At 38.8% G+C, this 12556-nt stretch overlaps 1 protein-coding gene across 1 annotated transcript in view; it reads right to left on the bottom strand.

Annotated features, from left to right (window-relative positions):
• The window catches only part of PTPRN2 (protein tyrosine phosphatase receptor type N2), a 1559908-nt gene that overhangs the window by 91755 nt on the left and 1455597 nt on the right, over positions 1 to 12556 (bottom strand). The window contains exon 15 of the mRNA XM_043965830.1: positions 6228 to 6375. Within this exon, the coding sequence (XP_043821765.1) occupies positions 6228 to 6375 (148 nt within the window). The remainder of the gene's footprint in view (positions 1 to 6227; positions 6376 to 12556) is intronic.

The raw sequence follows: 12556 nt of genomic DNA, 5'->3' as shown, positions 1-12556 counted from the left end.
TCTCAGGCCATAGAGGTGCTCAAAAGGACTTTGAAGATAAAGTTAGAGAGGTAGAGGAAAAAATGGAAAGAGAAATGAGGGAGATGCAGGAAAGACATGAAAAAAAGTCAACAGCTTGAAAAGTCAAATTGGCCAAATGGAAAAGTAGGTACAAAAGCTCTTTGATGAAAATAATTGCCTAAGAATGAGGATTGAACAAATGGAAGCCAGTGACTTTATGAGAAACCAAGACACAATAAAGCAAATCCAAATGAATAAAAAAATAGAGGGCAATGTGAAATATCTTCTGGGAAAAACTGCCAACCTGGAAAATAGGTCCAGGAGAGATAATTCGAAAATTATTGGTCTACCTGAAAACCATGATCAAGGAAAGAGCTTAGACATCATCTTCCAAGATATTCTCAGGGAAAATTGCCCTGAAATTCTAGAAGAAGAAGCTAAAATAGAAATTGAAAGAATTCACCAATCACCTCCCAAAAGAGATCCCAAAGGAAAACTCCTAGGAATATTATAGCCAAATTCCAGAGCTCTCAGGTCAAGGAGAAAATATTGCAAGCTGCCAAAAAGAAAGAACTCAAGTACTGTGGAGCCACCAGTCAGGATAGCACAAGATCTAGCAGCTTCTATATTAAAGGACCAGAGGGCAGGGAATATGATATTCCAGAGGGCAAAGGAAATGAGATTACAACCAAGAATTACCTACCCAGAAAAACTCAGCATAATCTTTCAGCAGAAAAAAAGGGACTTTAATGAAAAAGAAGAATTTCAGATATTTGTGATGAAAAGACCTGAACTGAATGGCAAATATGACTTTCAAATACAAGACCCTAAAGAACCATAAAAAATTGGAGCTGGGGTACACACCTGGGGTCGTACAGTGGGTGACTGTCTTGTGTCTGAGGCCGGGTTTTGGCTGGGATCCCCCTGGGTCCAGGGGTGATGCTTTGTCCACTGTGTCACTTAGCTAGGTGATGACATCTTTAGGGTTAAATTGAGGGGTGAAGGGAATTCACTGGGGGAGGGGGAAGGACAGAGGTGAAATCCTACATGAAAGTAACAGGAAAAGGCTTATGGAGTGGGGGAAGAGATGGGAGAGGAGCAGGGCAGTAAATGAATTTTACACTCATCAGAAAAGGCTCAAAGACCTTAAACTCATCAGAGCTGCCTCAAGGAGGGACTAACAGACACACCCAACTGGGTGGAGTAGTCTGTTTAATCTGGGCAGTAAATGAACCTAACACTCATCAGAATTAGCTCAAAGACCTCAATCCCATCAGAATTGGCTCAAGGAGGGAATAATGTACACACTCAATTGGGTGGAGTAATCTCTCTAACCCTGCAGGAAAATAGGAGGGGAAGGGGATGAAGGGAGAGGGGCAAAAGAAGGAAGGGCAGAGTGGGGGAGGGGACAGACAGAAACAAATCCCTTTTGAAGAGTGATAGGATGAAAGAAGATGGGTAATAGAATAAATATCATAAGGAAGGGAATAGGATGGAAGGGAAATAGTTAACAATAGTAATCATGAAAAAGAGAAAAGGGGGAAAAATTGTACAAAAAATATTTATAGCAACTCTTGGTGGAGGCTAAGAATTGAGAATCAAGGGACTGTCCATCAATTGAGGAATGATGGAAAAAGCTGTGCTATATGATTGTAGTGGAATGGTCTTGTGCTACAGGAAATGACAAACAGAATGATCCCCCCAAAACCTGGAAAGACTAATGAACATCAATGTATAGTGAAGTGAGCAGAGCTGGGAGAACACTGTGCATAGTGACAGCAGTATTGTTCAATGAGCAATTGTGAATGATTTAACTACTCTCAGCAATGCAATGATCCAAGACAATCCCAAGGAACTAATGAGGAAACTTACTATGCACCCCTCTAGAAAGAACTGATAAAAATAACACTTGTGGATTGTACATATATAACCTGGTTGCAATCTTGTGGAGGGGGGAGGAAAGGGAGGGAGGGAGAAAAATTTGGAACTCAATTTTATGAAAATGAATGTTGAAAACTACCCTTACATGTAATTGGAAAATAAAATAAATGTTTGTTGCTGAAAAAGAAAAGAAAAAAGAAAAAAAGAAATTCTTTCTAGGTGAAACTATTTTATAATGACTAACTTATAATGGGTTTAACACGGTTGTAAAAAGAACCCTTTTGATGAGATCCAGAAGACTCATGTCAACACTAAATTCTGTTGCTTAGTGATGATTCAGAACAGATACACATAAGCATATACACAGATATGTATGTATACACAATATTTAAAACACCACACCTTGCAATTTATACACAGCATATTGTGTGCACTAAATATTTTAAAAGGATGAATCATATATTTATTCAATGTGGTAAATCATAGGGAGCCATGGTTGGTTCTTTAGTGGTAGAGTAACATGATGAAAGTAATATTTTAGGAAGACTAGTCTGGTAGTAATAAATAGGGAATTACAGTTGGTGAAGCTAGTTAGGAGGTGTTTGGAGTTATCTCTGTGTGAGATAATGAGGTCCTAGGTTAGTTCAGTGGTGCAGTAAATAAAACAGTGGGCCTGGAATCTGGAAGACTTGAATTGAAATTTGGTCTCAGACACTAGCAGTATGACCCCAGGCAAGTCACTTAACCCTGTTTGCCTCAGTTTCTTCATCTGTAAAATGAGCTGGAGAAGGAAATGGCAAACTACTCCAGTCTCTCTGCAAAGAAAATCCCAAATGGAGTCACAAAGAATAGGATACAACTGAAATGACTGAAATGAGGTTGTGTTCTAGAATCGTGACAATAGATGGATAATAGGGGAAAAACTGAGTCTTCAAAGAATGAGACAATAGAGCTTAGTGAAATATTGGCTCTAGGAGATGGAAGGGAGACTCATAGTTGACTTCTGGTTTCTAGCTTGGGAAAATGGAATCATAGTGGTAGTACTTCTAAAAAGTGTGGAAGCTGAGAAGGTGGCATGTGCTAATTACAATTATAACTTGTATTAAGTACACCCTTCTTCTTATTTGTAATAAAATCAATGCAAGTTTTCAGTGAAGTATAACCACCTGTAGGGTAAAACTCTTCAACATTTTACAACTTCATTACAGAGCTAGTCCTTTTTGATACTGCACAATAAAGATGATTATATCCAGACAAATTGTAGTGGGGACTCAAGAAAAGGAGGCTATAATTATCCCTACAGGAATTTGGCTAAGTCACCAAGAGTCTGAGCAGCACCATTCACCTGGTATGCTGTTTGCAATATCTTTCATCATTGGACTTGGGCAATAAGATTTTTGGGGAAATTTGTAGGAAGCTAGAGATGGGAATAGGTGGACCAATATGGGCACGACTCCATCTATAAAGACCTTTCTAATCCTGCTCTCTTTACAACTTCTTTCTGGTAAACTCAGAACCTTAGTCTTACTTTTCCAAACAATCTAACACATTAACTTGTGGAGCAGTGATGTAAAATTCAAATATTGACCTAGACATTGTTGGTGGAGTTGTGAACTGATCCAACCATTCTGGAGAGCAATTTGGAACAATACAAAAGGGCTATAAAATTGTGCATATCCTTTGACCCACCAATACCACTACTAGATCTATATCCCAAAGAGATCATTAAAAAAAAAAGGGAATAGCATCCACATGTGAAAAATATTTATAGCAGATCTTTTTTGTGGTGGCAAAGAATGGGAAATTGAGGGGATGCCCATCAATTGGGGAATGGCTGAACAAGGTGTGGTATATGAATATAATTGTAAATGTATTGTGCTATAAGAAATGTTTGGCCGGATGGTTTCGGAAAAACCTGAAAAAGGCTTACATGAACTGATTCTGAGTGAAGTGAACAGAACCAAGAGAACATTATACACAGTAACAACAACATTGCATGATGATCAACTATGATAGACTTAGCTCTTCTCAGCAATACAATGATCCAATGCAATTCCAAGACTCATGATGGAAAAATGCTATCCACACACAGAGAAAGAACAATGGAGTCTGAATGCAGATCAAAGCATACTATTTTCAGTTTCTTGTTTTTTTTTTCCTCAAAGTTTTCTCCATTTGTTCTGATTTTTCTTTTATAACATGACTAATGTGGAAATATGTTCAGCATGATTGTACTGTATAACCCATATCAGATTGCTTACTGTCTTGGTTAGGAGGGAAGGAAGAGAGGGAAGGAGAAATATTTGGAACCCCAAATCTTACAAAAATGAATGTTGAAAACTACCTTTACATGTCATTGGGAAAAAATAATATTAAAAAAAAAATTGACCTAGAAAACCACATGTAACATTTATCTGTGTTCTATCATTTTTATTTTGTTAAATATTTTGCAATTACATTTAATCTGGTTTTGGCTGCATTTGGGAGTGCTGAGGGATGGCATGTGATCTACACAGTATATTCAACATCTCTGTTGTTGAGTATTCTTAAAATTCCTCTTATTCTGTTTATTTGACTTTTTGTGTGATTGGAACTTCTTCCTTTACCTAGACTATAAAGTTCTCGAGTACAAGGATTATATTCTATTGTTCTTTGATTCCTCCTTAGTACCCGAGCTTCATACAAAATAGGTGTTCAATAAATATTTGATGATTGATTGGGTAGTCTTTCTGTCTGTGTTCTTCACATGATCTCAATCCAAAGAACTCAGGAATGATAGTAGATAATACTTTATAGATTACCTAGCACTTGACATTGAGAGTTCTTCCTGATAACAAGACTATTTTATTTCAGGTACTACAATAAAATATTGTAATTGTAGAACTGGAAGAGGACCTTAGCAACCATCTGTTGTGGATGAGGAAAACAAGGCCACGGTAAGTGATGCAGGTTGGACTTGAATCCAAGTCCTCTGAATCCCAAACCAGTGTTTTGGACACTGCATTATGCTCTCTCTCCTCACAAGTAAGATCACAATTGTGGAAAATTTACAAAGCCAGTCTGGGGCATTTTGGGAGCCAATGTCGACAGCACCTAATAGCTTTATATAAAATGCCTAATTTAAGGGCTTACTTGTAAGTCTGGAAATATGACAACTATTATTCCCATCTCACAGAAGAGAAAATGGGCTCAGAGACATAAAGTGCTAGTTTTTTTAGGTTTTTTTTTTAGCTATCATTGCTAGTTTTTTATTTTCAGAATTACTTTACAAAGCCCTCTAGTTTCTTATGGGGGAAAACACCCAAACTCACCCAAACCCAACAGCTAGGGTATGCTATGGGCAATGGACTGATCCTGTAAGAAAAAAATCGTATCATACTCAAGTGTGCCATTTGGGATTTGCATTCACAGAGTCTTTCATTCCCCCAAGTCACTACCCTTTCAAACAAAATGAGGTAGCTTTTTGGGAGGCATAAATGCTGATCACCTTCAGGCTTATGGTTCATTGCAAGCTTAACGGTTAAGGACAGCCGGCAGCGAAAGTCCTAGAAAACACCAAGTACTGTTTCCAAGAAAGCCTACGGGGACTCCTTCACTGGACTTCAATATCTGGTGAATGGCCCCCTAATTACAAACTGCTGGTGTTTTTATATTGGATGGGCTTGGGATTGGCCCTACAAAAGCTGAGGCAGAGCTACTGCTGCCGAATGACCATTATTATTGCTTCTTCACATGAAACTGCAATGAGTATTGATTCACAAGCTGCATTCAGATGCTGGCCAGCAGAACCACACTTTTCACAAATAAAACTGAAGTTGACAAAACAAGCGTTCTACTACCTTTGATGAATTTGTGAATACTGCTTTGCTTTAGGCTGCTAAGATTGTGATCAGACAATTCTGTCCATCTGTCTATCTTTCCCCCCTAATATTGTGGTCTATCTTTGTTTACATCCAACACAGAAAACTGAAAAGAAATCAGAGCATTTATAATTTCAGTGTACTGATAATCATAAAAATTTACACAGCACTTTCAGGTCTGCAAAGTGGTTTACACATGTTATCTCTTCTGCTCCTCACAACAACCCTGGGAGGAAGGTGCTATCATTATCTCTGTTTTTACAGATGAGGAAAATGAAGCAAAGAGAGGTTAAGTGACTTGCCCAGTGACACACAGCTAAGTGTCCGAGGCAGGATTCAAACTCACATTTTTGCGACTCCAGATTCAGCATTCCTTGCACTGCAGCATCTAGCTGCCTACTACATCACCTGGCCTCCTCACTGTCCTTACCCCATAAAAGTTACATAAAAACAAAACATCAATAATTCATGCAAAATTATACATACATGTTAGCACAGTAGGAGAACGATTCTTCTGCACATTCTCTTCTTTCTGGGCTACCAGAGATGTGTTTGGCTCAGCTTGGTAGGCACAGAGTGCTTCCCATTCTTTCTCCAGTCGGTTCTTATTCTTTAAATGATCTTCCATGTAGGACTAAAAGGAAAAGATACAGGAATCAAGAAGGGTCTTCTCTATTAAGCTTGGCCTGACTCTGCAGGTATAGGAGGGGTAAGCGGTATTGACATACTGGAGGCAAAGCCCATAAGTCACATAGCTGTCTGAATGACATATATTGCCTCACCCAAGGTCCACTATGAAACTCACAGATGCTAAACCAAGTATATCAAACTCAGCTAAATTTTCCACACTTCTTTCATTCAAGAAGCGTCAGACAAGGACCTACAAGAGGGATAAGAGTGTCAGCTGGTAGGGGAGAAGGAGAGGGAGAGAATTACAAAAAGCAATACAGGGTTAGGTCTTTTTTCCTTAAGGATTTCACTCTATAGACCAGACATACACACATGAAGAAGTTAATTATGTAAGGCAGTATATGATTAAGTGCTAAATGAGCGGCATAGATAATAAGGGTTACAATGGTTCAGAGAAAGGGGAGATTAATGTGGGCTTAAGTGGTCAGGGAAGGTCTCACTGAATTCCCCAAAGCAGGATTTGAGCTGGGTCTTGAAAGCTGGATAAGATTTGGATAGCTGGTAAGAAGGATCAGAAGATCAGAGGGGCATAGATTTAGAATTGGAAAGGACCTTTCAGGTCATCTGGTTCACCCCCTCATTTTATAGGTGACAAAAGTGGAGTTGGATGAGCCAGGTCACTTGCCCAAGGTCACACAGGAAGAAGTAGAACATGTGGGATTTGAACACGGGACCTTTAGTTCTAAATTCATTGCTCATCCTGCTCTATTGACCCATCAGAAATAAGATCAGAGTGTTCTACGAATAGTGTAGGGGCACAACCACAGATTAAAAACAGACTGGACAAGATGAAAACCTACTGTTGACGCCAGAGCATGAAAAACTCTGAATGCTGGGTTGTGAAAATTTGACTCTAAAGAGTATTTGGTAGGCTAAAAATCCTGATCATTGGTCTCTGATGATGCATAATGTTGTACAGTTGTTTCAGTCATGTCCAACTCTTCATGACCCCATTTGAGATTTTCTTGGCAAAGATACTGGAGTAGTTTGCCTTTTATTCTACAGATGAGGAAACTGAGGCAAATGGGCTTAAGTGATTTGCCCAGGATCACACTGCTAGTAAGTGTCTGAAGTTGGATTTAGGTTTTCCTGACTCCAGACACACTCCACTGTACCACCTAGCTGCCCTTGATAATGTTAATATAAAACAATATTAGACAGGAACAAAGATGCTGCAGTAGATAGAACACTGGTCCTAGAGTCAGGAAGACCTGAGTTCAAATTCTACCTCAGATAGTTACCAACTGCAGGATCTTGGGCAAGTTTCTTAACCTTTGATTCAGTTTCTTCATTTGGAAAATGTGAATACTGGTGGTATCTCCCACGATTGTTGTGAGGATAAAATTACGTGATATTTGTAAGGTATTCAGTAAACCTTAAAGCAATATGTATGTGTATGTATGTGTGTATATATTTGCTACCATTATTTATCATTATTATTACTATTCCTCCCTTGCCTCTAAATTCACATACAAAGGCCCTCCTTTAAAAAAATAAAACAGCAACTTTTCCTTTATTGTCAACTATAACTATTTGCATGTGTATGTGCGTATGTATGAATGTATGTATATAAAAGTCTAAATCAAAATGAAAGAAAGGGTAAATAATAGCTTGAAACAATTATCTCACATAAAAGGACCTAGGAGCAGAGACGATAAGCAACATTTCAACTAAGCAGCATTTCTACTAATAAACCCCAAAGGGGCAAGAAAAGTCACTATATAGCATCTTTACAGATAAAGGCTTTGCAGGAATCCTTCCATCTCCTTTTCTTCTTTTTAAGAGAACTACAAGTTGCCTAATAGATACTACCCTGTAAAGTGATTCCCTGGAAATGCTTTCTTCAAAAAATAAAATCATAAGGATGCATTTTGTTTACTGTAAAAATCCCTTATCTGGCCAATCCACCATATCAGCTATTTACTTCACAACATTTCATAGAGAACAGAGGCTACTGTGTGTTTTGGAGGAGGTTTCAAGCCTTTAAGTCAATCATCACAAAGGGAAAGATCTCACCACACGGCTCTGTCTACAAGCTTCACAAATTGCCAGACTCTGGGTTTGTTCACTTTTCCAAAGGAAGCAGTTATTTGTCAATAATAATCATAAAAAAGAAACGCGCATCCTGTTTCTTAATTCACCACATCAGCTTCTACTAATTATCCTGATAGCCCTAAGACCCTTCCTCAGATGTGTATTAAGGAATTTACACAGACAATGGAAAAATGTACCCAGCCATTTATGCCTCATAGGAGAGTACTGGGATTAGGCAGGTGTTTGGGAATCTGTTTACTGCCCAATGACTGCTCAGATGAAAACAACAGTCATCATATATCTTAATTAATATTCTAGGTAGCTTTGACCATTTTCCTCATGGGGTTTCCCCTCTTTCCCATTTTCTGTTTGCACAGAAGTCGTTTTTCTTTTAATTGGCACATTTTTCTAAATCTATTGGGCGTGAGACATTGAAGATACTTGGCTGCTCTGATTTGTGCAAAATGTTTAACAGTTTGAAGCATTAAAAAAAAACCACCAAGAAACCAAATATTTTGACCCTCAGCTGTTCCTATCTTAATTTTTTTCTGGTTTCTTGACTATCAGAAGTAAATAATCAGATGTAGGGGAAAGGAAACAAAAGCCCTCCGAACATTTTGCCATCAACAAAGGCGACTGTGCCTACAAGCACAATCCACTTTTCTCTCATCGATCTGTTCAGTAGGGAAACAACCATTCTTTTAAGGGAAAGCATTTCAAAGTACAAAACATGCCTGCATCACTAGCCCCAAAGGAAATGTCATTCTTCTTGGGACAAACGCCCCATTACTCAGACTTTTTTTTTGCTTGCATATTTTGCAATCCATTCACACAATAAAAAGATAATGCATGCTTCCCCCCTCCCCAAAAGGACTTATTCCAATCTGTCTAGAAACTAGACTCTCTTTTAGTAATGGTTTTGAAAAAAAAATTAATCCAATGCCTAGAAATTGTATAGGGAAACACCTCCCAGATATTCAGCAAGCACCTCAGACTCAACATACACAGAAGAGAATTCATTCCTCGTTTCCTCTCAAAAAAAGACCCAAATCCTTTCCTCATAAGAACTTGTCTATTCTGTCACAACCCTCCCAGTCATCCAAGGTCACAACCTTAGATCATCCTCAACTCCTCACTCTCATTTACCTCAAGTATTCAACCACTTGTCAGATCTTGTCATTTCCTTCCCCACAACATATCTCCAATATGCCCCGCCTTCTCTCCATTCACATGTCCACTCCCTCTCAGCTTTGGACTATTGCAAGAGCCTTGTTAACTGTTTTTCTGGCCTCAAATCTCTCCCTATGCTAATTCATACTACCCATAGTTATTAAAGTGATTTTTCTCAAGTGAAGAGCTTAACCACATCACCTCCTCTATTCATGAAACTTCATTAACACCTTAATACCTCTAGGACAGAACTTTTTGTAACTTGGGCTCCTCCAACAGTGTTTGTTGTTGTTCAGTTGTGTCTGACTCTTCATGACCCCATGGACCATAGCATGCTAATACTGTTCATGGAGTTTTCTTGGCAAAGACATTTGAGTGGTTTGCCATTTCCTGCTCCAGTGATTAAGGTGAACAGAGGTTAAGTGACTTGCCTAGTTAGTTCGTCTCTGAGGCCAGATTTGAATTCAGGTAGGTCTTCTTGACTCCACGCCCAGCACTCTATCCATTGAGCCACCTACTCTTTTGACAGTGTAGTGAAGCCTATGGACCTCTCCCTCAGATAACATTTTTAAATGAATCAAATGCATAGCATTACAAAGGAAACCAAGATATTGAAATATAGTTACCCAATTATTTGGGGGTTTTTGTTTTGTTTTTGCGGGGCAATGAGGGTTAAGTGACTTGCCCAGGGTCACACAGCTAGTGTCAAGTGTCTGAGGCCAGATTTCAACTCAAGTCCTCCTGAATTCAAGGCTGGTGCTTTATCTACTTTGCCACCTAGCTGCCCCCCCCTCCCAAATTATTTTTGTTTTTTAAATTCATAGACCCTAGGCTAAGAACTCTTTCTCTAGGATCAAAAATAAACTGTTCTATTTGGCATTTAGAGCTTTTCACAAACTGCTATCTTTCAAGTCTTTTTAGATATTACTCCCTACCATTGCTTCTTCCATGTTCTCTAACTGAGACCCTTTATCTCCCATCTCTATGACCTCATATAGGCTATGTCCCATGCAGAGGACACCCTGGTTCCTCACCTCTACCTCCCAGCATCCCTAGTTTCCTTTAAAACTAAGTTTAAAACCTACTTTTTCTAAGAAATCTTTTTTCAGTACCCCCAACTGCTCATGTTTTCTTCCCTAAGAGTACCTTCCCCTCCTCTGTATGTATCATATGGAACTATTGATATAAATATGGTCTCTCCCATTAGAATGGAAATTCCTTGAGGACAAGACTATTTTGGTCTTTTCTCTAAATCATCAGTGCTTAGCACAGTGTCTGGAACACACGAAACACTTAACAAAGGCTTGTTGGTTGAATGATTGATATTTCTTTGGGTTATCCAAGTTCTCTGAATTTCTTCCTCTCTCCTGATATTTGGACCATTTGCTACTGATTAACACCCTTCCTGGCTGACTGACCATAGAGGCAGTTTTGTGGCACCATGATAGGGCTTATGAAAGCTTTGGAAGAAAAAACAGTGAAACTCAAATGAGTTTTTAAATTATCTGTGATTGGAAGCTCTCTTGGGACAAGGCTTGATTTATAACTTGGAAAAAAAATTTTCCATCACCCTTGGCACACTGTAGGTGCAGAATGGAAGGGAATGAAGAATTCAAAGTACCAACTATGGTCCAGGCACTGAGCTAAGTGCTTTACAAATATTATCTCACTGGATTCTCACAACAATCCTGGGCTACAGGTGCAGGTACTCCACAGCATAACTGACTCCTAAGTTAAATACAAGCTTATTTGCCTGGAATTCTAGGCCTTCTGCAAGCTAGTTCTGCTCTACCTTCCCATCCTGATCACTTCTTTCTCACAACCTTCCATGCTCCAGAAGTCCATACCAGACCCTTCTTTCTGTCTCCCAAACAGGCCTTGTATCCTTCGGCCTCGGTTTGCTTTTCTGATCTTCTTCAAGCTTTTGTGTTTGGAACAATTTTCTTCTCTTTCACTTGTATTCCTATACATCCTTTTTTTTTTTTTTTTTTTTTTTTTGCAGGGCAATGAGAGTTAAGTGACTTGCTCAGGGTCACACAGCTAGCAAGTGTCTGAGGCCAGATTTGATCTCAGGTCCTCCTGAATTCAGGGCCAGTGCTTTATCCACTATGCCACCTAGCTGCCCTCCCTATACATCCTTTAAAGCCAACTCAAATGCCCTTTTATCCATAAAGCCTTCCTGATTGCAGCTGGATGCCACATACCTTTTTGATTTACAACTCTCTGATAGGCTTATGTAATGTGTATTATACCCATGTGATATTACAGTTATTTGGTTTTATGTTGTGGTTACCTACTGGACTAGAAACTCTGTGAAGGCAGCCCTATCTAATATTATATCTTCTCCAGAATACAACAATCCTCTGCACATAATAGGATTTATAAATGTTTGTTGAATGAATTAATTAATTTTAGCACATATAAATTAAGAGGCAACAGAAAATATGGAATCATTTCCTTAGATTTTCCACCTCAGACCTTCCATCTCACTCACCCGAATATTAGAATTATAACAGTCAAGTACATAATAGGAATATACCAGTTGTTTTCAAATGAACAAGCTAAAAGAAACTGAATGGTGTGAAAAAAACCTCTCTTTCTTTTCAATCCCTGAATTCTATCATCTCACTTCAAATAAGCAGATTGTTTGCTTTCCAGAAGCTTATCTGTTTTGAAACAAATAGAAAAAACTAATAAGCATTAATGATGTGCCAAACAGTGTGCTTAAAACTGAGGACAGAAATAGAAAAAGCAAGATAGTTCCTGATCTCAAGGAGTTTGGGGACACAACACATAAAAATAGTTCATCTTTGGGGTAGAGAGAAAGGCCCAGAAGTTTTAAGAGGCCAGGGGCAGAATGGATGACAAGCTCCAGAGCACCTTAGGATGCAATGGGAGGGCAGATGGAAAGGCCTGGTGGT

The sequence above is a fragment of the Dromiciops gliroides genome, chromosome 5 (assembly GCF_019393635.1).
Source record: "Dromiciops gliroides isolate mDroGli1 chromosome 5, mDroGli1.pri, whole genome shotgun sequence".
NCBI lineage: Eukaryota > Metazoa > Chordata > Mammalia > Microbiotheria > Microbiotheriidae > Dromiciops > Dromiciops gliroides.
Note: the sequence above shows the minus strand (reverse complement) of the source record. Positions and strands in the feature narration are given on the sequence as shown.